This window comes from Musca autumnalis, unplaced genomic scaffold (assembly GCF_047663935.1).
Source record: "Musca autumnalis isolate F117 unplaced genomic scaffold, ASM4766393v1 scaffold_5, whole genome shotgun sequence".
Classification (NCBI taxonomy): domain Eukaryota; kingdom Metazoa; phylum Arthropoda; class Insecta; order Diptera; family Muscidae; genus Musca; species Musca autumnalis.
The window spans coordinates 98,128,903-98,156,012 of NW_027412088.1; the positions used below are offsets into that span (position 1 = coordinate 98,128,903).

General features: G+C 35.0%; 1 protein-coding gene across 1 annotated transcript; it reads right to left on the reverse strand.

The window, feature by feature from the left end:
* Positions 1–851: 851 nt before the first annotated feature.
* Cyt-b5 (Cytochrome b5) lies at positions 852–14,431 on the reverse strand. The gene is made up of 2 exons (XM_073991105.1): positions 14,196–14,431; positions 852–1,952 (listed from the first exon to the last, which is right to left on the reverse strand). The coding sequence occupies exons 1-2, from the start codon at positions 14,313–14,315 to the stop codon at positions 1,668–1,670; spliced, it is 405 nt and encodes a 134-aa protein (XP_073847206.1). The 5' UTR covers positions 14,316–14,431; the 3' UTR covers positions 852–1,667.
* Between the last annotated feature and the right edge of the window lie 12,679 nt (positions 14,432–27,110).

Sequence of the window (27,110 nt, forward strand, 5' to 3'; positions counted from 1 at the left end):
TTGATGTTTACAAGTTGAACGCCTAAAAGTATGCCAACATTTAAATGAATTCTAATTAGTTTATTAAAGCCGTGATAGTGGAAACGAATCGTATTTTAAATTATTGTTCGTTGTGTGTCTCAGTTTTCTGCCTAATCCAGTTTTGATCTATCTGGTTATGGAATTATTATCAAAACATGGACCCAGGGACTCCATTTTGATGTAAGAAAGATTTGAGCCAAATTTTGTTAGCCTACGTCAAGTTGGTCGACAGTTAAAGAGTTTTTACCCACTTTTGGGTAAATACTCGGGTATTTACCCAAGTATGTATTTACCCATTTGCTTAAAGTATTGTAAAACTATCCATTTTGAAACGATTTCACAACCTAAACCCAGGAATAGGGTGTAAGATGTTGTATTGGCGATTCAATATAGTAAATACCCAAATAAATACCCACAAATGGGTATTTACCCAATTTACCGGGTATTTACCCACTGTCCATCTCTAATAAGGAGGCACCCTGTTGCACTTCCCTGGGCGGCATTCTGACAGGTTTGAATATTTTTCCATCGCGTTGCACTTACATATATTCGGAGACCATACTGGCGCCTCATTCCTGTGTACACGTGACACGATTGTTATGTCTGGCGAACTGTGACACTCTACGCCAAATCTGGTGGGGCGTCCTCACTGACCGTGCAAAATGTAAACATACCAATCTGCTCAGTCAGCACTATACCACTCCCTCTTTCCGTTTCCGAGAACCGAATATCATAACACATGTGCTAATGTCTTGTGGAAGCTTCCTACGATATCATGCTACACATAGTACACCATTGGCGGAATATTAATAAAATAAAAGCGCATACAATTTCTTTTATAATTTATTTAAATATATTTTTATTTACTTATTCTTCTCATCTTAGAATTATAAAAAATTAATATTGAATAAGGATATTACAAAAAATTAAACAAATTTCCCATTTCCTTATAACAATGATTTGTTTGTTTAGGTTTTACATCATTCCTATGTGTTATTACTTTTTTCTTTGTTCTAAAGAAAACTATGGATGCTAAAGGGGATAAAATCAATAAAAATTATATACTTTACATGAAATGTTTTTTATATAGAACATTTTTCCCATTTACTGTTTTTGTATAAAGACAAAAAAATTGTACTATAAAAGCATTACATTTCTTTAGGCAGATTTACATAATTGTTAGACACTTTGTAAAGAGCACTCTCGGGATGATTGGTTGGTTTGAACACAAGGAGGGAAAAAATATTAAAAACCCTGCTAATGGATTAAGGATATCAAAAAGGATAAGAAATATAGAAAAGAGGAGTAGTAATAGGAAAGCAATTAGGAGTATATTCTTAAATGCAATACATAGTTGAATTACAAACAACCAGCAATTTGGAAAAGAATCAAAGGAATGACAGTATTACATTTGTGAGTGAGTGTTTATGTGTGTGTGTAAAATTAGGAAAACAAATTTCACACGCCTTGATTTTTTTTTGTTTTTTTTTATGATAGTTAGAAAAAAGTAGTGCGTCCTTGTTTTTGTATTTATTTGTGGCTGGTAGTGATGTTCTCCCATTTCTCTTTATTTCGCTCTACAGCTGCTAAGTTTTGTTGACTGTTTTGTTTTTTATTTCACATCTTCACGTCTATAGAGTAGACAATTATTGGGATTTAGTACCAAAGAAGAATTTGTAAATTAATGTAGCCACCAATCCCAAAACGAAGGGCATCAACCAGGATTTCATTGAAGACTCTTCGGTTTTTTGTTCAGTGTTCCATGTGGGTTCAGATTTTTCGGGTACATTTGAACGTTCTTCGGCAACTAATTCACCGATTTTGTATTGTTTCATCATTTCACGGGCATCGGAACTGTGGCCAACATCTTCGAAATTTTCTGTAGCATCTTTGCCGGCTTGTTCGATTAAAACTTCTTCACCACCAGGATGCTGCAAAGAAAATGGGGGAGAAATGGAGAGAGATAAATTAATTTGAGTTTAAGAACATTGTTGTAATTTTATGGAAAGCGATAAATGATAAATGGAATGCGTAATGATTCGCCTAGGCAAACCAGGGAAACTTGAAACCCATTCTGAAAGTAATGGTTCTTCGATAGACCCTTTCTGAAATAAAGGGTGCTTCTATACACCCTTTCTGAAATAAAGGTTGCTTTGATAGACCCTGTCTGAAAGAAAGGTTGCTTCGATAGACCCTTTCTGAAATAAAGGGTGCTTCTATACACCCTTTCCGAAATAAAGGGTGCTTCTATACACACTTTCTGAAATAAAGGTTGCTTTGATAGACCCTGTCTGAAAGAAAGGTTGCTTCGATAGACCCTTTTCTGAAATAAATGGTGCTTCTATACACCCTTTCCGAAATAAAGGGTGCTTCTATACACCCTTTCCGAAATAAAGGGTGCTTCTATACACCCTTTCCGAAATAAAGGGTGCTTCTATACACCCTTTCCGAAATAAAGGGTGCTTCTATACACCCTTTCCGAAATAAAGGGTGCTTCTATACACCCTTTCCGAAATAAAGGGTGCTTCTATACACCCTTTCCGAAATAAAGGGTGCTTTGATAGACCCTGTCTGAAAGAAAGGTTGCTTCGATAGACCCTGTCTGAAAGAAAGGTTGCTTCGATAGACCCTTTCCGAAAGAAAGGGTGCTTCTATACACCCTTTCCGAAATAAAGGGTGCTTTGATAGACCCTGTCTGAAAGAAAGGTTGCTTCGATAGACCCTGTCTGAAAGAAATGTTGCTTCGATAGACCCTTTTCGAAAGAAAGGGTGCTTCTATACACCCTTTCTGAAATATAGGGTGCTTCGATAGATCCTTTCTGAAATATAGGGTACTTCGATAGATCCTTTCTGAAATATAGGGTGCTTCGATAGATCCTTTCTGAAATATAGGGTACTTCGATAGATCCTTTCTGAAATATAGGGTGCTTCGATAGATCCTTTCTGAAATATAGGGTGCTTCGATAGATCCTTTCTGAAATATAGGGTGCTTCGATAGATCCTTTCTGAAATATAGGGTGCTTCGATAGATCCTTTCTGAAATATAGGGTGCTTCGATAGATCCTTTCTGAAATATAGGGTGCTTCGATAGATCCTTTCTGAAATATAGGGTGCTTCGATAGATCCTTTCTGAAATATAGGGTGCTTCGATAGATCCTTTCTGAAATATAGGGTGCTTCGATAGATCCTTTCTGAAATATAAGGTGCTTCGATAGATCCTTTCTGAAATATAGGGTGCTTCGATAGATCCTTTCTGAAATATAAGGTGCTTCGATAGATCCTTTCTGAAATATAGGGTGCCTCGATAGATCCTTTCTGAAATATAGGGTGCTTCGATAGATCCTTTCTGAAATATAGGGTGCTTCGATAGATCGTTTCTGAAATATAGGGTGCTTCGATAGATCCTTTCTGAAATATAGGGTGCTTCGATGGAATGGTAAAAGACAAAACTGACGGGGAATTTTCGTTCAGAATAAAGCAGATCGTCCATGGGAAGATCTCTTTTAAAACTACTTCTATGTTAAGAAGATACATATTTCGAAAAATCTTCTGTAGGAAGAAGTCTTTTAAAATGTATTCTGTGTGAAGAGAAGTCCCTGAAAAGCTCTTCTATCTGATGAAGAAGAAGATGTTCTCTTTCAAATGGTCTTTGAAGAACCATGAACTTTCGAAAGCTTTCTCAAAGGGCCTTCTGTGGGATGAAGACCTCTTTCAAAGGGTCTCACTAGCACTCAAGTTTAGACCGGCTAAGTTCTTGATTCCAACTAGAAGTTATTGGACTCGTGGAAGAGCAATTCCACAAAACTGGGCATTTATACATATGTATCCAAAATGGAAGAAGGCACTGGCCAGATTTTTTCTTCAAGAAGCTCGATCTCAGGACATCATATAAGTTGAATCAGATCTGTAGCGTTTACCAAGCGGAAATGAAAGCAATTTTAAAAGCCTTGTAGCTGAAACATTCCAACTTAAGTGGTTTTGAAAGGTCGGTTTTTGTTGTTTTAGCAGCTACTACACGTAAACATACGTCCTTATTTTATTGATTCAGCTCTGCTTCCAACTCCAAGTTCAGAAAAGACGCCACCTGAATAGAATTGATTCATAATGAGAGTAACTTAGGTGAGTTGGTTTGGCTGGGCAGTTGAAAAGGTGCAGCGTATCGTGCAGACTGGTGTAATATGCTGGACAGATGTTCTGCGCTGTGCCATTAATCCTGGAACTGAATAAATTGAATCGGGCTACATCAAAAAAATTTCAGTTGTTCAGCTGTTGTTCTTCCGCTGCCACGGATGGTGGGTGATCTCCGAGGATGATATTCATACGATAGACGACTACATCAGTATGAATATCTCACAAACCTACCTATTGATTTAGAGGTTCTCTTCTGTATGTTAGGAGCTCCCTGAGCTGGGGTACCAATCCATTAAATGATGGTTTGGTTGATTTTGCTTATGGCATTCAACCAGATAATGTATCGATAACATTCTGTTGTGCCGACACACCGGTAAGATCATAGACTGCTCATGTAAATGGTTCAATGGAGGTATGAAGACACCCTGTTGCTGTTCTCAGGGCTGCATTCTGGCAAGTTTTCATGCTAACGAACGAAATAACTTTCTCTTGGGTACCAGGATACTGTGATATTGACGGGAACAAGATAGCCGATGAGCTAGCACGGGAGGGATCACAGTCTCCAAATATTAAAATTGAGGAATCTGTTACAACTTCTATGAAGATGTAACTGTTTCTGAATGGTAGAATGATCCTGGTTACAGGCTCTCGAGTCTTATATGGTCAGTTATATACATTCGTAGAGGTTCTCTTCTGTATGTTAGGAGCTCCCTGAGCTGGGGTACCAATCCATTAAATGATGGTTTGGTTGATTTTGCTTATGGCATTCAACCAGATAATGAATCGATAACATTCTGTTGTGCCGACACACCGGTAAGATCATAGACTGCTCATGTAAATGGTTCAATGGAGGTATGAAGACACCCTGTGCTGTTCTCAGGGCTGCATTCTGGCAAGTTGTCATGCTAACGAACGAAATCACTTTCTCTTGGGTACCAGGATACTGTGATATTGACGGGAACAAGATAGCCGATGAGCTAGCACGGGAGGGATCACAGTCTCCAAATATTAAAATTGAGGAATCTGTTACAACTTCTATGAAGATGTAACTGTTTCTGAATGGTAGAATGATCCTGGTTACAGGCTCTCGAGTCTTATATGGTCAGTTATATACATTCGTAGAACGTCCTCCTTACTTCTATACAACCAGTCCGGGATGAGAATTGTTGTAGGGGTTATCACTGGGCGGTGATATGTCAGATCCAGAACTTGTTGGGATAAACGAATTATTTATTACTGCAGGTCATGTGTTGATAAGGAGGAGTCAGAGATTATCAAACACCTACTATACCAGTGTCCAATGTAAACAAAACTAGATACAGAATCTTCCCTCCAAATGGTTTTCGATGGGAACAAACCAAGAGGTCTTCTATACTAGAAAATCTCTTTAAATTTTTAAACATTTAAACGGATTCGTATGGAAAGAGAACCCCTTTTTTATATAGGCGGTAGACCTCTTTCAAAAGATCCTAGACTCATTTCCATCTCTACTAGAAACCCCTTTATCTATTGATTGAAAGGGCCGAGCTTATACAGAAGGAGGCAAATATTTTCAAGCTGTTCGGTAATATAATTGACCGAATTTATCGTTGGATTTCAGATCTGGTGGCATGCCTTAAACAATAAGTCGGGATTCGTTTAGAATTCGTAGGAAATTAACTTGTGTAAACAGTTCAAACTCTGCCTATAAAAAGCCGACCAAATTTCTCTGGTATTCTATCATGTCCAAAAATCTTCTGACGATTCAATTCATCTCAAAAGAGAAGTAATGCAACTCAAGGTTTATTTCATTGCTATCAACTCTATTATTATATTAATTATTATATTATATTTAATTAATTATTTAATAACAAAACGTTTTGTTGTCATTAAAACAGGACTTTATTATTAAAATAATACATTTTTTGCATCCATATAAATGTTTATCCCAATTCAGACAACAACAACAAAATGGTTTAAATAACAAAGACCATTCACGTTTATATCGATTCTGAAATGATGATGTATTCATTCTTTGCACAGTATGTAAATTTTTGAAATGGTTGAAGGTCGGAAGAAATTAGAATTTCAAATCGTCGCAACTGGTTTCGAAATACCACCATACACATAAGAAAGCGGATAATCGTATACGTCATTAAAATGCAATGGCTCGTGTATTGTAAAAATAATATTGGGGATTCAAAAATGATCCGTTTGTTTTTAAGGTTAAGGTGAAAGATCATATTGTTTGGAGACACATAAATAGTGTTTAATTATATTAGTTCTTTAACAAAAAATACAAAAGTCAACTAAAATAACAAAGAAAATAGTGGTTAATTCAAACCAAAATTGTTCAATTTTTTATTTAAATTGTAAAATTAGAAATGATGACTTTTTAAAACATACATATAAATTAAATTGTATTTCTTTCCGCTCTTTTCAAAAATGTGCGTTTGCCCTACCTAATACATATTTATTTATCGCATTTATCGTTTGTTTATGTTTCGTTATTATAATTTAATACCGTGAGCTATATTCATACTATCAATTAGAGTTGGGTAATCTAGTTCCTAGTTCCTTGTACTAGTTCCAAAACGTATGAGTAACATCATGAAATATAACGTGTGATATTAATTATACGCAGTTGGTTCAAAGAAAAAATGTGGGCCATTGGAACTACCAAATGAACTAGATAGTTCCATATAGTTCCTTTGGCACAACTCTACTATCAATGAGTGTATTGAAAAAGTGTCATGCAATATATTCTTCCACAAGACAAAACAACAACAAATAATTAATAAAATTGCAAAAAGGGAAATGCAAAACAGCAATAAAAACGAATATTTGAAACATTTGAAATCAACAGCTGATTATTAATTACATAACGTGGAAAGACAACGACCAAACAGTCAGCCTGTGTATTGGATAATCTACATTGAAATTCCGTGAAAGCTTAAGCAATACATAACAGGTATACAGAGAATGTATTAGGGTGTTTATGATTAATGATATAGCAAATCATAAAGATAACTTAATGTTAGCATTCATCGAAATTGTATACGACGATGAATGTTGACCTTTGATAGCGCGTTGCCAGAAAGTACTGGATCTTTAAACTGTATGCTAATCCCGTTGAATCTGAGAAAATAGAGACAAAATGCTATCTGTACTATTCGGAAGATGACTACAACTTTTTTTTAGATGACGCCGGCACAGATACAGTCGTATGTATCTCTATAACGAAGGGATTAGAGAAGCGACATCTAACAGAGAATAATTTCTAATAGTTACGGTGCAGCCCCTAAATAACCCAGTATCGGCAGCAAACATTAGCAAGACCAAGGACAACTAAATAACCATGATTGGTGCAAGCCGGTCTATTGCTGACAGGAGTGAAGTTTTGGGCGGGGACCACATACACGGGACTCTATACGGAACTGTTAAAGATATCTCAGAGGGACAAAGTAAGGAACTGCTGGACCAACTGGATAGGCTTGTTCCAGAAGAACACATGCTGCTCAATCTGACCCTAACTAGCAACGACCCGGAGACCACACTGAACCGTGCTAAGTCTACTAGGGAAGATGAGAGTAACATGGTGGAAGGGAGTATGAGCTAAGATGCTCTACGGCAGCAAGCCCAATTCCAGCTGGTCCTGTATCGGTACATGTATGTAAGAAACTTCAAAGACAGGATGCCACGGGATCTATGACTGATGATGGGGAATCCAAGGAGACTCCAACACCAGACAAAGATACAAACACTACAAACGTGCTGTGATGTATCTTCGCAAAATCGTGGGACGAGATCCGAATTTACACACTAAGTAGGAGGTCTTCTTCATCGGAAGCAAGCTGAGGTATATGAGGAAATTTGAGAGAACCTTCTGGTACACAAAATCTTCCATCCAGCTCCTGTAGTTTCTCCGTCAAAGCCTCTAAAGGCACTGCGCCGGCAAGTAATAAAGTCAGACTAACGAAATCTTCTGCCCCGAGTAAAATTGTAAAGGGGGTTATTCTGAACGAAAATTCCAAGTGAGTTTTGTCTTTCCACCGTTACGACTAAAGAGTGAGAAAATTCACGGGGAATTTATGTTCATAATAACCTCCCTAATCAATATCTGCTCCGAAGCCAAACTCGACCCAGAAGGGAATGAAGAAAGCTAAAGAGTCTACCCCATATACCAAACGACATACCCAAGGGGAAAAATTAGCGAAGGGGTCTGCCTATAAGCCCGACTTAAACCCGAAAGACACGGGTAAAGCAGGAAAAAATCGGTCAAGGAACCTCCACAGCCTGTTAAGAAATCAAGGCGGTTGGACCAACTGAAAGACCATCATGCTCTTCAGAGAAGACGCACAACGCTTCACAGCAAAAAAAAAACTGTAAAACGGGTTCGTTCTTCCGATAGCCGATAGGTGGTTAACCCATCGACGTCCTATGCAGCTGTCCTTGCCCAGAAAGCCAATGACAGAGAATAATCCCGGTATATCGTCGGAACAGCTAACTTCAAGGTACGCAATAAACCTGTTCCACTATCGACTTTCGAGTAGCAATCTTCGACAGAGCTGACATCAACGGGAGAATCAGCGGAAGTCACTGGTTGTTAGCAGAGCTCCCATTTACACGCGAGTGAAAAGTGGGGATAGGGGGTAAGTTTTGTTGGGATCATTTTTTTGGTAGGGGTGGAGCAAGTTATTTGAAGGTGTGGGGGCAAGATACCCCCCCCCCCCCCAACTTCTATCGAATTCAAGAAGTGTTTCACACACCAGTGAAATTCGAGCGGTCTGATTGTTAGTCAAAAGCGGTCTACGGATTGTCATTGTTTCTGTGATGGTAATTCAGGATTGCCGGCTGCCAGTTCGACAGCGCGTTAATTAATCGCGAGATTTCCTTGTTCAGTCTGTTTGTTTATGGTCTTGGTAAACTTTCGGAAGGCACTATTGGCTTCTTTCTCATCACTCCGCTAATCTGACCTAAATTTAGTTTTTTCTAAAAATATTGTCTCATCGTCGTTTCCCAGATCCGATTCAAGACAAAAATTTTGAGTTTACAGCACCGCTGGGCCAAAGTGAGGGCAGACATTCATTTATTTGTTGAAGAATAACAGCATACTAATAGCTAGTGTATCTCAGTTGATTAATACAATCTGAATAGGCAACCAAAGGTCAAAATTAGCAAAAAGTGGCAAACATGGCATACGAATAATTAGTGAATGTATTATGAGTGAAAGATATAAGATGATGCTAACATACAATCTGTTTTTGGAGTACATGGCCACCCAAGAAGGCTTTGGTTTCGTACATTGTTAGCTTTGTCATTTGTACTATTTTTTTTTTTTTAATGTATTCCACCTTGTAGAAAAATTAACTGACCTGATTTTAAGATTTTAAATCTGCTGAAGTGTTCGAATTCACTTTAGATTATGGGCTTAAATTTTGTCTTATGAAATATGATATTCGATTGTATTTTGGCTACTCAATATATGTCGCGTGCTTAAAATTGAATGTCAGTGAATTTGATGAGTACAACAAATATTTTGATAATGTGAGTACATTTCATAGCTGCTTTTGTTCTTATTTCGTCCAGCATATTCTTTATGGTTTAACAGGTAATTCCCGCCCGCTTAATTACTTATATAAATTGCGCATTTATTAAAAGAGAAGCACACACACACAAAATATCTAAAAACAAAAAAGTATCTATAAGATAGAGAAAAAAATTAACTGCCTTTTTATGACATAAATTTGCTCTGTTCCAGTATCTGTAAGAATCTGAATTTTTTGGCAAATTTATAAAGGAAAATATTGTCAATAATAAGAAAAACAGAAGACTTTTGCATAGCAGGTTCTGCAACAGAGCAACCATCAACTTGTAAACTATTTGCAGGAAAGAAAGATGCTTACTACTAGTCAGGATTTAGGAAAGGGCACAGTACTGATTGAATTGACAGTCTCTATAAGGAGAGATCTGGATGAAAGACATATTGTTGCATTGTTTAGCTTAGATTTTAGTCGCGCTTTGATTCGATATGTCTCGAAGTACTACTTAACAGGGTAATATATGTGGGTTTGTTAAGATTTTAGACATAAGTTATGTGAAAAATCATTTTTATTTCATTTATTCCGATGTTTTGTCAGTTTTCGTTGACATCTTCTGGGATGCGTAATAAACTGGAAAATTTGTAGATAAAGTTTTTTCGTCACAAATATAAATAACTACAAAACCCTAACATATACATAATAAAGACAACTTAAAAACTAGTATCCCAGTTCATATATTTCTTTACTCCGTAAGCTTTCTATCTATCCATAATACATAGTGAATTATGGGAACTATTTTGTTTCAATTCTCTTCAAAAAATACTCAGAAATCTATTCATGAATTATTTCAGCGTTTAAGATAGTCTATCTTATCATTTAGAAAGTGTCAAATTGTGAATATAAATTTAATAATAATAATATGAATATGTTATTTTCTCGTTTCGCAAAAAATGTGTGATAAAGAAAGAACTGCACATTATCGTATGTTTTCTTACAATCAATGCACTTAAAACATTGTCTAATAATACACTTTATTATACCGTGCGTTTATTAGAAAAGCTACAAATTATATGCATGTTAGTGTGACAGATGATTGTTTGCATGACATTGAAACAGTAGTCATTAGATCTGTCTGGTTTCCCAAAAACTTGTGACTATACAAATTGTTACAGAATGTTGCCGGTTAACACATTCAACAGAAAGACGAATTCAGTCTGTCCCAGAACTGCAAAAAGCCACTATTTTTTACAATCAGTCAATCCCACTTTAGTGGGTTCTTTTGTATCGGATTGAACCGAAACCGTAGTGTTCCGGCCAGCGGCTGCCAACCCAATATCAAACCTATGGAGCTGCGTAATTGTTTTATGCTGCTACAACAACAACTAATTTTCAAAATTAATATTGAACAAAACAAAAAACAGTACAATTACTAAGTAATTGTATTGGTATGAATCAACCACTATAATTTAGCCATTTATTAACCGATTTGAACAAATAATAGCTTATTCGGAAGATATTATTCACCCCTTTAATAGGAAAAGGGATCAATAGAAATCCGCAGTGAAAAAAGAAGATATGCCCGTTTAAATTTGAAAATGTAAGAAACTCAGATTTTCACTACTTTTACCGTTATAAAATAATAAAACGAAGTGACCCAGACGAACTAAAGGTATAACCAACACGATAGAATTTTGTAACAGAACGCTTGAATATTTTTCTGGTCAACTTTTGTAGCACAATGGCATTTATCGATATTTGTCGACAAGTGTGCACTTTATCAAGGCCAAAGCTGCCTGAAGGAGCATTCCAATACTTTCGCGATGTACCAGAGAGTTCTTAATTATTGTGCTGGCTACAATGTTGGCCTGTGTGTTCGATCGCAAATCTCAATGGCTTGACTGTTATATGCCAAAATATCCAAAAAACGTCAATAAAAAACTTCAAGTCAAAATCGGGAGGCTCGATTTTCGCGGTAGACATATGGTCCAGTGGACTTTTTTGCTCAGTTCAATCACAGGTATCAGAAACGCGAAGGGCCCATTGAGGTTTTTTTCCTTCCACAAAAATCGTCCCGGCCTAACCCACAGGTTTCCAAGAGGTTTACGCTCGTACTTAGACGTTGTTTGAGCTCTTCCTTGTGCTCACAAGCAAAGAAGTAAACCTGACCAATTTTGCCATTAAGGGGTGATCCAAACTTCTAAACACGGTTCTTTAGTTTACGAGTTGACACCGATTTAAAATGTCACTAAGCTCGGATCAACATTTGTTGCGGAAGTCCCATACTTCCCGAGATGTGGGCCGCTGAAATTTTGTTCCCGTGCCCTAAATTGGCTTCTGTCCATAGGATAAAGTCCAAAATCCCCGGCCGAAGACCGGCTCTTAAAAAAGAAAAATTTACATTTTTAAAGAAAATTATGTTCGCGTAGTGCGTAAACTCGACTTGTTCCCAAAACACAATAAATTTTTCCCTTCAGGCAATATTGTTCCGATCGTCACATATTCTATCCCACTTCTACATTAAAATGTTCCATTAAATTTTTTTCGATTTTCTGAAATTTACAAATTTACAATAATAGCAGAACATCAACATCACCCTCAACAGAGTGGTGCCTACATTGTCTTAGTATTTCTTGGAGATATAACATAGGATAAGGTTGCGCCATTCCTGTGAGAAAGGGATACAAGATTCGAGATTTCGTGGAAACTAATAGAATGCATATAAGTTGAATTTTATAGACCTATAAATTTCAATCCGACAACATTGTGCAGAACGTGCGTACAGAATTTGATTTGGATGCACTTGTTGACATGGAGAACCAGAAGCAGATTATCACACCATTATACAACATACTATTACAAGATATTCGAGTTTCAACACGTATGCTAACATATATATGTATGTACCTTGAACTAATATATTTTGAAGATGTGATATTAAAAACATTGCGAACAAGTTAGTTTCAAAATCTTTTTAAACTGGTTTAGGCTGGGATATAAGATCTTCCCCTTGAAGAATGCCCCACACGCCGTAAAGTCATTTTTCCCAAATAAATAAACGCAATTTCCTACCAACGCAGACCTACTGCAACAACTATGGTTTTAAAGGTATTAAACCTTGGAATATTGCATGATCATACTTATTGTCTGAAAACTTTGGATGGCTTGTTGATAATTTATTTCAATTAATAAAACTATTTTCAAACGTATTTATCTCCCGCAACAACACTACTTCAACTGTTTGTATCAAACTGCACCCTCGTCGAACAAACTGTACATTTATCAGTTATTTATCTAATCTGGAAGTGGTCAAGACTCTCTATTGAATAAAGGAATATTAAGACTGTTCGTGCAATGCATACAAATAACAATTTTATTTGTATTAAAATATAAAAATAAAAAATATAAAGCTATTTTAGTAAAATTGTTTTCAATAAAGCTTAAAGTTAGTATTTAACATGTATATGGTTAAAGTCCGCATTTAATTGTAATATAGAAGTAGTAGAAAAGCATGTTGGAAATAGAACATTATGCACGCGTGCCAGATGTATGCGGGTAATCAGAATGTTTCATTCAATTTAATTGGGTGTTACAAAATGTTTAAAGAAACTTCTCATCGGAACTAGATTTTCAATTATTACATTTGAAGGCTAAACACAAATAGGAAATATCACTCAGTTGTCTGTCAGTCAGTAGACCAGAAGTGAAATTTAAAATTCAAATTCAGAAGTCCATCATAACATGGTGAAAGTTCAAAGTTCATAGTCCATAGGAACGGAACATAAAAGTAATATGCATATTGGCAAAAGCCACTTCATCAAATGGTTGCTTGCATAGTCTTGATTAATCCAAATTATTTCATTTTCTCGACTTTCACCAAAATGAAACAAAAGATCAAAAAAGACTTGACAACAATAACAACATCTTGTTCAAAGGCCAAACGTATACATAGTCAAGTACGTTGGATGAACGAAGTTAGCTGATAACAAAATTTTGTGTAAGCACTAAATCCAAACAGAACAAATCCCTTTGAAGTTGATATTCTAAAATGAAAGAAGTCCACACCTAATCGCTGTCAGCCACCTAACCAATGTGAACAAATAAAACAATACGTCTATAAAAAATAATTATTATCAGCACTCTTGTCGTTGTTTTGCTTTATCACCATGAATTAATGCTTTGTTTTTGTACCAAAAGGTTCCACGACAGACCGAAACATGCCATGTAAAATCAATTAATAGACCCACCAAACACGTCCTTAACAGATGTTTACAATTTTACATCTTCATATTACGTGGTTATTATGCATATTGCAAAAGTTACTAATAGGAAAACAACGAACAAGTACAACAAATTGCGTACTATTATTTTACAAGTTGTTTCTAATTGTAAATATTTTTTCCGCCTTGTCATGTTGTATCTTTCGCACACGTATGAGAGTCAATTGTTAAGCTTATAACAAGTAGGCAAAATGATGATTGTCCCAGCTGAAATACAGATACACACACATACACCTGAACTCACCTCATTCAGAAAAGCGGTCACGTCATACACGTTGTTGTGAATAATGAACCAATTCTTGTCTTTGGTGTTATTTTTGGCAACTTCGGCGCGGGTAAAATATTTAACGTTTTCCGATGACATGTTTTTTACTGTATTTTTTTTTTAATATAAAAAATTTAAATTAATCTTTGTTTCCAATATGTTCTTCTTGAATATTCTGAGATCCTCCTCCCTCTTTCACTGTCAAAGAATGAATGAATGTTGTGACGTAGGGATAGGTAAGTACGACTTTCGAATAATCGATTAGACGACTTTTTTATTTCAAAAGTCAATCAAAAATCTAAGTCGACTATGGTTATAAAGGAATTCGATAATCAACTTTCCATGGTCGACATTGGGCCTGTTCGATAACTTCGCAAGTAAAAAGTATTTGCAAGTTCTTGCAACTACTTGCAAATACTTCTCATTTCTCTTTAACTGAACAACTTTGTTATCGAACAGCATTTTGTAAAAGTCTGTACAAATTTGTACAAACTTTTGAGTTATCGTACAGACCTAATAGGTCTGTACCATGGTGGAATAATAAGAAGTCTGTCTGGTTACTTTTCCAGCAAGAATTGTCCAGCAAGAACTTTCTCAGAGAGTAAGGAGTTTTTATTCTCTTTTGCTAGAAAATTATAAAAAGTAAACAGACACCTTCCCAGCAAAAACCAGCAAGCAATCAGCTGACTTTCCAAAACAGAACAATTTGTCGGCCAATGAAGGAACCAATGGAAAAAAAATTTTATTTTATTAAAAATAAAAAAAGAAAATGACCCAAAAATGGATTTTTCCACTTTGGAACTTTGTTCCACAAAAAAATAATACAATTGGACTTGCCATTTCCGCAAAAAAATAGTTTTTTTATTTTCACAAACATAAATCAAAGAAAAACTAAAAACAGATGATTGATTGTTTTCAGGAAGAAGAAGAGTTGCAAATTTTTGCTAAAAAAAAATTGTCCAGCAAGAATTTGCAATCTCTCAGTGAAAGAACTGTCAAAATGTCTCCATCGAATTGTTCTCTTTTGCTGGTTTTTTGTGTTAACAGACGACTTCCAGCAACAATTGGTACAAATTGTTACAAATTTTAGGGCAACCAGACAGACCTAAGGTGCTACATCGATAACAATAATCGGACCATTTCCCAGACCAAACGTCAAAATTTGCGAATAAATAGGTGTGTACGATAACTTAGCAAGTGAAAAGTACGTACAAGCACTCAGCAAGTTCTCAGAAACCTCTCTCCACCAATTTTACTCTCCCGAAGCAAAAAATTTGCAGATTGTTATCGAACAGCAATTTGCAAAAACTTGCAAGAAGTCAGCTGATTTGATGAACAAGAAGAAGTTGGCTGAAAAGATTAAATTTAACAATTGAAGGTGTCTATCTTTTTTATTTTCCATTTATCACCACAAACTACAAAATAAGTTATTTTAATTTTAGGGCCAAACCTGTAGCTCTGCATGTGCTTTCAAAAATACAAAAACAAAATGCATGTATTTCAATTTAAAATACATGTATTTTGTTTTTGTATTTTTAAACACACACGCAACACGCAGAGCCCTTACCGACATTATCGTTTTCCATAAATTATTTCATAATTTTTTCCTTTTTTATATCTATTTATTTTAATAGCCAAACGTTTGTTTATGTTTTTGCCAAGAAGTCCGCCAGAAAACATTCGAATTTAAATCAGCTGATCAAACTTGCAAATTCTTACAAGAAAAATTTTCCTTGCAAAAACTTGTAAACAAAACTCTCCAATATTCTCTGACAATTGTCTCCAAATTCTCTCTCTTTTACTTTGCAAGTTTGTTATCGAACAGCATTTTGTAAAAGTTTGTGCAAATTTGCACAAACTTTTGGATTATCGTACAGACCTAATGTTGACGTTTGGTGTGGTAAATGGCCCGATTATTGTTATCGATGTAACACCTTGCTATTCCGCCATGTACGATAACCCAAATTTTGTACAAATTCGTACAAATTTTTACTGATTGCTGTTCGATAACAAAATTATCCAGTAAAAGAGAGCGACTTTGGATAGATTTTTGGAGAGTTTTGTGACTGAGAACTTGCAAATTTTTGCTGGGAAAATTTGTCCCGTAAATAGGTGTGTACCATGGTATATGTAAAGAGGTAGATTTAAATGAAAAAAATCTATAGAACCCTTGTTTTTCCTGAATTCCTAAAACTTCAAAATTAAGCAACAAGTGGGTTTGTTTACAACACCAATTTTGAGCATTTTATAAAAATCGCGAAAAATGAATGAAGGACCAATGTTTCTCCGCATAATCAAGTTGTGGATATGATAAAATGTTTGTTTCAATGATAACCTGACGAATTATTTCCATACAAATGTTCCAAAAATAATTTTAAAAATCATTGAATTCGATTGTTTTTAAAACTGTTTGACATATTATTCAAACACCACACACACATACACAGTTTGTGTATATTGTTTTGAAGTTTTAGGAATACTCGAATGAAAAAATTTAAATTGACAAAAAGCTTTGGCTAACCTTTCTTATTAAACCATGGTGTGTACGATAACTTTCCCAGCAATAATTACTCAGCAAGTTCCAGCAACTTCTCTCAGTGAATGTTACTTTCTCAAGCAAGAAAAATTGCAGAAAGTTATCGAACAACAATTTGCAAAAACTTGCAAGAAAGTCAGCTGTTTCCGAAAATGTATGAAATTTGTTTTTGTTTCTTTTGCTATTTTAAACCCACCAAAAATATGAATTTTAAAACTGCAGTTTACTTATTAAATGCTCTAATCCAAGCATGGTCACATTTGGCACGGCGGTGTCGATGATTTTCGGCAATTTACACGCACACGACCCGAATGCACAGAAAGAGCGTACAAAAGAGAACATATGTTTTGATTTGTTACAGCTTGCGTGAATACAAACTTACTAACACACTGTTATAAGTTGCCAATATTTTGAATACATTAATATTATCTCCGTTCTCTTTTTGGGCATGCCTGCTCTAATCCTATCCACAACGCTTTAGAATCTAAAAAATGTACAATTGTGAAATTTTCTTGGTCAAAAATGTTAACATTTCGAGTTGCTTACATTGAACAGGTGATTAAAAGTCAGCTGATCAGACTTGCAAATTTTTGCGGGACAAATTTTCCCACCAAACATTTGCAAGTTCTCAGTCAGAAAACTCTCAAAACTCGCTCTCTTTTGCTGGATAATTTTGTTATCGAACAGCATTCAGTAAAAATTTGTACGAATTTGTACAAATTTTTGGGTTATCGTACAGACCTAATTTGTAAGTTCGGCCAGCTGACTTTTAATCAGCTGTTCAATGTAAACAAATTGAAATGTTAACATTTTTGATCAAGAAAATTTCACAATTCTACATTTTTTTAGATTTTAAAGCGTTTTGGATAGGATTACGGCTTTAAATAAATCTAATGGAATTTTAAATTATGTTTTTGTTCCATTTGGTTTAAAATATCGAAAGAAACAAAAACAATTTTCATATACATATTTTCGGAAACAGCTGACTTTCTTGCAAATTTTTGCAAAATGTTGTACGATAACTTTCTGCAATTTTTCTTGCTTGAGAGAGTAAAATTCACTGAAAGAGGTTGCTGGAACTGAGTAATTATTGCTGGGAAAGTTATCGTACAGACCTAATAGCTGTGTCTTTTTACGTGATAATTAGTAATAATAGGTCTGTACGATAACCCAAAAATTTATACAAATTCTTACAAATTTTTACTGAATGCTGTTCGATAACAAAATTATCCAGCAAAAGAGAGCGAGTTTGGAGAGATTTTTGGAGAGTTTTGTGACTGAGAACTTGCAAATTTTTGCTGGGAAAATTTGACCCGCAAAAATTTGCAAGTCTGATCAGCTGACTTTTAATCACCTGTTCAATGTAAACAACTCGAAATGTTAATATTTTTGACCAAGAAAATTTCACAATTGCAATTTTTTTAGATTCTAAAGCGTTGTGGATATGTTTAAAGCATTAAATAAGTAACCCAATGATTACACATGCAAGTAACTTACAGACAGTTGTGTATACATATTATAGTCGAAACTTCAATTTTTTCGAACTGACACTTGCATGTGTAGACGTTCGGAAAAAATTGAAGTTACTTTCAAAGCACTTACATTGATTACTGACAAGAAAATTTTGTCGGCAGTGAGGTTGTTAGTTGGTGTGGCAATGAATATGTGTGAGTGTATTTGTGTTTTTCGAACTGCCACTTGCATGTGTAAACGGGGGGTAAACTGCAATTTTAAAATATATGTTTTTGTTCCGTTTGGTTTAAAATATCAATGGAAACAAAAACATATTTCATAGATTTCCGGAAACAGCTGACTTTCTTGCAAGTTTTTGCAAAATGCTTGAGAGAGTAAAATTCGTTGAGAGTTATCGTACACACCTAATTATTATACCCTACACCACTATGTGGGGAGGGTATTATAAGTTGGTTTTGGCCAAAAAGTTTGTAACGCATCGAAATAATGGTCGTAGACCCATACTTATATATACCAAAATGAATGTCTCGACGAGCTGAGTCGATCTGGCTATGTGTGTCCGTCCGTCTGTCCAACGCTACAGCTCGCAATTTTGATCGGATCGTCACGAAATTTTGAATGTTGATGGGGGTCCCGGAGAGGAAGAAGCCTATTAATTTTGGTGATGGTCGGATAATATTTAGCGGTCGGAATGGGCAAAAACCTTATGTGGATAAAAAGTCAAGGTTTTTTTCCAAAGCAAATATCTCAGTTTCTATACGGGGTATACCAAAAGCAAAACCTGACAACAAAAGTAGAAAATATCACCTTTCTAATGATGTAAAGTAGGTTCTCGTAGGTGATGAAACATCCAATATATCACAATAGTCGCAAATAAAACCCAAATTTTCATTTTTGCGATTTTAATTATAATGACGAATATCACAGCTTTGGTTAGGGACTTTCCAAAAGCAAAGCCTGGCTATGAAAGTAGAAGATCCCATCTTTACAACGATGTAAACTAGGTCGGCGTAGGTGACCAAATAACGGAGATATCGCAATAGTCGGTAATACAACCATTTTTCCACTTTTTTGGAAATCACGCTACAGGTCTCAATTTTGATCGGATCGTCACGAAATTTTGAGGGTTAATGGGGGTCACACAGATGAAGAAGCCTATTCATTTTGGTGATGTTCGGATAATATTTAGGGGTCTTAATGGGCAAAAAACTTATTTGGAGAAAAAGACAACGTTTTTTCCTAAGCGAATATCTCAGCTTCAATATGGGGTATACCAAAAGCAGAACCTGGCCATGAAAGTAGAAAATATCGACTTTCTAATGATGTAAAGTAGGTTCTCGTAGGTGATCAAACAACGAACATATCGCAATAGATATCACAATAGTCGGCAATACATCCCATTTTTTAATTTTTTTTGTAATCACGCTACAGGTCGCAATTTTGATCGGATCGTCACGAAATTTTGGGGGCTAATGGGGATCCTACAGAGAAAGAAGCCTATTGATTTTGGTGATGGTCGGATAATATTCAGGGGTAAAGCAGGTTAGCGTAGGTATCCAAATAACGGAGATATCGCAATAGTCGGTAATACATCCCATTTTTCCACTTTTTTGGAAATCACGCTACAGGTCGCAATTTTGATCGGACCGTCACAAAATTTTGAGGGTTAATGGGGGTCCCACAGAGGAAAAAACCTTTTGATTCTTGATAATGGTCGGATATTATTCAGGGGTCGGAATGTGACAAAAAAAATATTTGGAAAAAAGACCAACGTTTTATTTAAAAGTTAATATTTCCTTTCTGTAGGAGGTATATCGAAAGCAAAACCTGGCAAGGAAAGTAGAAAATATCACCTTTACAACGATGTGAAGTAGGTTGTCATAGGTTGTTAAACAACAGAGATCGCAATAGTCGGTAATGCGTCCCTTTTTCCATTTTTGTGCAATCACACCACGAAATTTTGGGGGTTGATGGTTGGCATACATCCCACTTTTCCATTTTTTATTTGGGTTGTACTGTCGAGGCACATAAATGCGTTTCAAAAAGTTTACCTGTGTTTATGAAGACATTCAGAGCAAAGGCGCTAAGCTATAATTTTATAATTTTATTAGTCAAAAGCTTATGAACAGGGGTAGTGGTGTAGGGTATCACATAGTCGGCCCCGACCCGACTATAGCCTTGGCTCACTTGTTACTAATGTTGCAGATTTTGACAGTTGTATAAAGGAAAAGTAGCTGAAAAATGTTTCAGCAACATTTAAGCTTTGCTCCCGTACTTTCTAATACATAGTAAAACTTGTAAAAAAAATTGTTTTCACGCAAAAGTTTTTTAAAAAAGCTCGGGAACGCAAAAATGGAAAAAACATCAAAAAAGCTGGAACAAATGTCAAAGTCAACGTACCAGCTAATCAGACGCCGGCAACCATGTTACTATTTTTTACACCCTCAAATTTGTCGAGTAAAAAGTTTTTAAAGAGAGCGTCATTTAGCGCCATTTTTGTTTAAAGAGAAGTGAACATTTTACAACTTTTTTGTGTACGGGAACGGGTTTTCGGGTAAAATGTGTAAAAGTCGTAAAAATTGTAAAAAGTTTTTAGTTCTGGGGCTGGATTCTTGTTCTATGAAAATTTGAAATGAAAAATATTTCCTTTATAATTTTTTTCATTTGACAGTTTTCTCCTTTAAAAAAGTTTTCATTTCACATTTTCATAGAAACAGAATTGAGCCCCTGGAATAAAGCTTTAAAAAGTAAAACCCCAGCAAAAAGTGTGCCTCCAAAGAGGCAGTTAAATGATATGTACACGTGATCTGGAAGTGCATAAAATTATGCATTTTCACTCATGATTTTTACAAGAGCGTGACTACTGAAAGAGGCACTCCATTTCACTGCATTTTAACTGACCCTTTGGCACTGCATTTTAACTGACCCTTTGGCACTGCATTTTAACTGACCCTCTGGCACTGCATTTTAACTGACCCTTTGGCACTGCATTTTAACTGACCCTTTGGCACTGCATTTTAACTGACCCTTTGGCATTGCATTTTAACTAACCCTTTGGGGTAGAATGGGAGGCAGTCCAAAGCACGTGTTTTGATACAGGCATTCTGCGGAAATTGTGCCAGCAATTACAAAATATGCCTGAACAAATAAAATGAATTTATTATTTGTGTAAAACAAAAATATTAAGAACTTTATTACAGTAACACAAATTATGAAAATTCTCCATTTAATTCAATCGCAAACAGTCGTGATTTTTCCGCTCTCCATTTGTTCCAAGTTGAACTGTTTTTACTTATTTCCTAAATGGGTTGCCTTCCCATCACCAGTTAAGATTTCGACATGTACTCCAACAGCACTCCATTCGGAAATGTTCTTCTCTTGAGTTACCGGGAAAATGTTTACAAATGAAATATTATTTAGTTTGTATTAACAAATGTTTGAAAGTGTTAACACGCTTATCTCTTATTGGAAAATGTATGCTGCTGCCTGTAGAGATGTACAAACTGATTTATGTACATGTAGGGATCTCTAACAACTGCTAATAATATGTAGCGAACGGAGTGCCTTTTTCACGACTCCATTTGGACTGCATCCAGATGCTGCTAAATTGTGAGGAATTGGAGTGCCTTTTCCACGACTCCGCTGAACTGCATCCGGATGTTGTTAAAATGTGACAATTGGATGTGATTCTTTGGATTGCATCCAAATGCGGTTAAAATGTGAGGACTGGAGTGCCTTTTTCACGACTCCGGTTGAACTGCATCAAAACATGCCGTGACAGAACTAGTCCACATTGCACTACTTCCAATTTATTTTGCTGGGAATACACACCTAATAGTTGTGTTCCAAAACCTGCAAAATATTACTATTTTTCCAATTTTATACGAGAAACCCGTTCCCGTGTGACGGTTTCATTTACAATTTTCTACTATACAAATTTGGGCGAGTAGAAACAAGTCCGTGTTTAGACACACAAATTTCTCGGGAAAGTAAATTCAGTTTTTAGGCAACAGGGGGTAGGAAAGAGTATTGAGGAGCTCTTTCCTCTCCTCTCTCTCCCAAAAAACTCAATTTACTTTCCCGAGAAATTTGTGTGTCTAAACACAGACCAAGCAGCATGATTTCTGGCATCTGATTGGGTGATACGTTGGTATCCAGGTAAATAGCACCACAACAACGATACTTTAACCGAAAATTCTTCAAGCTGCCAAAATGTTTGCGTTTGACAGATTGAAACCAGGTTTTCGTAGTCGGAGTCGAGCAACTTTGCTGGAGTCGAAAAAAAATAACTCGATTGAGGGCAATTTTTGTTCTACAAATAAAAGAATAAAGAAGTAAAGGGCAACCTAGTTCGAAATTGGCTCGGCCTGCTTTATTCTTTTATTTTATGTAATGTCAGAAATGAAGCGGGAAAGCAAGGCAACCAGGCGAGGCAGCTTATGTACCCAGGCCTTAAAGGTTTTTTCCCAGCAACATTTAGCAAGGTCGATCTGCTGCTTTTCAATCATCTGTTGATGGTCAATTGGTCAATGTTTGTTTGATTTTTGTCGAAAAACACTGCAAATATTGCGTTTCCCTCATTTAATTATTATTTATCTTTTTATTTATTTTACTTAAAATTGTGGAACATTTCCACTGCTTTCAATTTAGTTAGGCCTCTATGGGAAATCCTACTGGTTACACTGTGACAGAAAATGAAAGTCAACGTCTGGAGGTGTAAAATTCCCTTTGTCCTTGGTCACACTAGAGAGTTTTTTTTTGAAACAATGTCATGAAAACAAATGTTCCTAGGTCGAGTTCCATTCTAGAGTAATATCATGAAGTTGCTGTAGTGAGGAACTCGATCTGTAAATACCTAAAAGTTTCATGAAAACCACTCTAGTGTGACCTTCGACTTTGGGAATGAAAGTCCCTATCATGGTACCATAATCTAGAAGGTAGGCCAGTAGTGCGATTCTGTAACTTTTTTAAATATAGCATTTCCAAATTAAATGAAACCTTTTCCAAATTGAATGAAACTTTTTCCAAATTGAATGAAACCTTTTCCAAATTAAATGAAACTTTTTCCAAATTAAATGAAACCTTTTCCAAATCAAATGAAACCTTTTCCAAATCAAATGAAACCTTTTCCAAATCAAATGAAACCTTTTCCAAATTGAATGAAACCTTTATTCTTATTGAAAAAAAAGCCAGAATATTTTGAAAAGAGAAAGAAATAAAAAATTATATGGGGTTTCATCAATTTTTTTACTTAAATTCTAATCGTAAGTAATTACATAAAAGTGCAACTCGCTGCATGTTTTGCTTCCTTGAACTTAAACATTTTATAATATAGCATTTCCAAATTAACTGAAACCTTTTCCAAATTGAATGAAACCTTTTCCAAATTAAATGAAACCTTTTCCAAATTAAATGAAACCTTTTCCAAATTAAATGAAACCTTTTCCAAATCAAATGAAACCTTTTCCAAATCAAATGAAACCTTTTCCAAATCAAATGAAACCTTTTCCAAATCAAATGAAACCTTTTCCAAATTGAATGAAACCTTTATTTTTATTGAAAGAAAAAAGCCAGAATATTTTGAAAAAATTAAGAAATAAAAATTATATGGATTTTCAACGATTTTTTACTTAAATTCTAATCTTAAGTAATGACATAAAAATGTAACTCGCTGCATGTTCTGCTTCCTTGAACATAAACATTTCATAATTTTTGGGCATCAATTAAGGTTATAGCGAAATAATCCTAAAGAGAGAATTTAGGTTTAAAAAATTCTTAATAACACTGTGACACTAAATGGAGGTGAAAATCTGGGGCAGAGATAATTCCTTTGGGGATGAAAGCCCTAGGTGAGTATATTAAGAATCCTGAAGGATAGATCCGCCGTGAGTCGAAATTCCGAGTTATCGCGTGATTAAGTTTCTGCTGAAGCCCATATAAGGCATCTGAAATTAACGTTATATCTTTGTTAACAGTTGTTTTAGCTTATTTATGAAATGACTTGTCTTCAGTCAGATCGAATGAGGATTATTTTCGTAGAGCATTTCGACCTTCTAACTCGCTTCCTTCAATGTCCTTTTCGTCACTTATTTTATGAACCCCTATAAAAGTACCACATGATGACGTTATTAGCTTCGAAATGTTCTTCAAAAATTTTAGGTATAACCCTGATTGACAACTAATCGATTTTGTAATCATGGATTGTTGTTTGAGCTGTTCGATACAATGCTCAATCACGTCAACGGTATCACGATCTATTATCCGATCGCGTAGTACGACTCTGGCACACAATTTTATTTTTGAAAGTTTTTTTTTAGGATAATTTTTATGCAATAACTTAATAAGTAAACGAATACACATAACGATAGAATTAAACCGGTGTAATTTTAAATTTTTAATGCCATATTCAGCAATGTTGAACCCAATAGTAAAGGCATTTTCAAAAATAAAATTGTGTACCAGAGTGGTACTAAGCGATCAGACAATAGATCGTAATATCGTTGACGTGATTGAGCATAGCAACCAACATCTCAATAAACAGGACTGCTCCAATTATGTAATGAGAAAATTCCACAAGCAGCAAATCGTGAACCACTTCATTAGGTAATACAATTAGTCCCTGTTATTATATATTATCAATTTTTTAAACCTCAATTCTCTCTTTAGTATTATTACGCTATAACCTTAATTGATGCCCAAAAATTGTAAAAAGTGTAAGTTCAAGGAAGCAAAACAGGCAGCGAGTTGCACTTTTAGGTCATTACATATGATTAGAATTTAAGTAAAAAATTTTTGAAACCCCATATAATTTTTTATTTCTTTCTTTTTTCAAAATATTCTGGCTATTTTCTTTCAATAAAAATAAAGGTTTCATTCAATTTGGAAAAGGTTTCATTTGTTTTGGAAAAGGTTTCATTTGATTTGGAAAAGGTTTCATTTGATTTGGAAAAGGTTTCATTTAATTTGGAAAAGGTTTCATTTAATTTGGAAAAGGTTTAATTTAATTTGGAAAAGGTTTCATTCAATTTGGAAAAAGTTTCATTCAATTTGGAAAAGGTTTCATTTAATTTGGAAATGCTATATTTGGGCATTAACTAAGGTTATAGCGAAATAATCCTAAAGAGAGAATTTAGGTTTAGAAATTGTAGAAATCGTTAACTCATACCGACGAATATCAATGTGAAGAAAAATTTCAATTATTATATTTTAATATTAATTAATATATATTTTGAAGCTGATAACATTATTTCGTCGTGAATACAAAACATAAAGCGTTTAAGAAGGAAACAATTCAGATTTTTGAAGGAATGTGGCTCAAATGTGTGACTTTTGGATGACTACGGATGCCAGTAAAGAAGCATTTCTTAAATTTTTTTATTGTGTGTGTGATTTAAAAGTAATAAAAGTGATAAAACCATCATTAATCTTTTTTAAACGCGCAGTTGTACTTTTTCTTAAATTAAAAGTTGGGATCATATTTGGGTTGTGGCGCTCGGTCATTTGGTCATTTGGGTTTATATATTCACATATTCAATTCACATTAAATGAAATTTCTCATAGCGGAGAGTATGAAAAGGTCGAAAATCTAAGCTTATACGCCATTTTTAGCATTCTGATTGTTAGTGATGCCGAGTTTAAATCTAATACTATTCACGTGTTGGCCTTAATGCTAAATTAAAGCCAACGAAAGCCTCCTAGAAAGATTGTGTTAAGGGCATTGGTATAGGTCTTACATAGCAGTAGCACACTTGAGTTCTAACTTTTTTTCTCTTTAATACGTAAAACAAAGGATAGCGCAGTCTTCATACGTAGGGTAGCATGGGGCAGCTTCTACCTTGTGTACCCTCCTTATTAACATAATATATGTTCATATAAAAACGCCGTTTTTAAAAGAAATCAGCAAAATATTGCAATTCTCGGTAGTTAACGACAAAAGTTACCAACAAATATCGTTAAAATTTGTATACAGAATAGCACTTACCGAAAATTATCGTTAACTACCGACATTCGTCGTTAATTCTGTCGTTAAGGAGTTACAGAATCGCACTACAGTTCTTTCTACGGAACTAGTTCAGTAATCTAGTTCATGGTCCACTACCCAGTTCAGTCATTCAAATCAGAATCCTTTACGGGCTCTTAATCGTTCCCTTGATGAAAACACGCACATACTACAAACATTAAACTACAAAAATATTAGATATTTTTATTCCGTTAATAATGCCATGTTCATACCAGTACTTTAATTACGTAGTTCGCTCTCACAGTTAAGTATACGAACTAACCCGTTCATACGACATGGTACACACTTCATACCAACATAGTTCATATTTTCATAATTTTTGTTTGTTAGTTCTAAAGGAAGTTTGAAACAAAAGACTTACAAAATTAGTTGATATGAACTGGAAAATAATTTTCTTTCCTTCAAACATCTATTTTATGTTATATTCTATTCTTTTCATTCATGTTTTCTATTTTTTCTTAGATTAGTATAATTAAACTATAAAAATATTACAGTTATGCTTGGTTTACATTTACGAAATCCACTCGGTTTCATCTGTCAACTCCTTTGTGTATACGTCAAATGAAAACTCATCCGATTGGATTTCATTTGACGTTTTAGCAATGTAATTGACAGATGAAATCGATTGGATTTCGTAAATGTAAACCAAGCATTAGATGTTTTTATTCCATTCATAAAGAAAGATTTGGTTTGCTTTAAGTTTAGAAAAACGTCCATCGGAAAAAAAAGTAATTAGAATTTAACCCAGGTTTCAAATGTCAATTTTATAGCGTAGACGTCAAATAAATCCTCATAAAGAAGGTTAACCCGGCAAAAAGCACTAGTGCAAACGCCGTTTTAATTAATTTTATACTTGTCGGATTCA

What these genes read in the sequence shown, in the direction of transcription:
- Cyt-b5 (XM_073991105.1), bottom strand. Translation starts at nt 14,315, where the DNA reads ATGTCATCGGAAAACGTTAAATATTTTACCCGCGCCGAAGTTGCCAAA. An exon ending in TGACCGCTTTTCTGAATGAG is followed by an intron (nt 1,953 to 14,195) that starts GTGAGTTCAGGT and finishes TTTTCTTTGCAG; the next exon opens with CATCCTGGTGGTGAAGAAGT.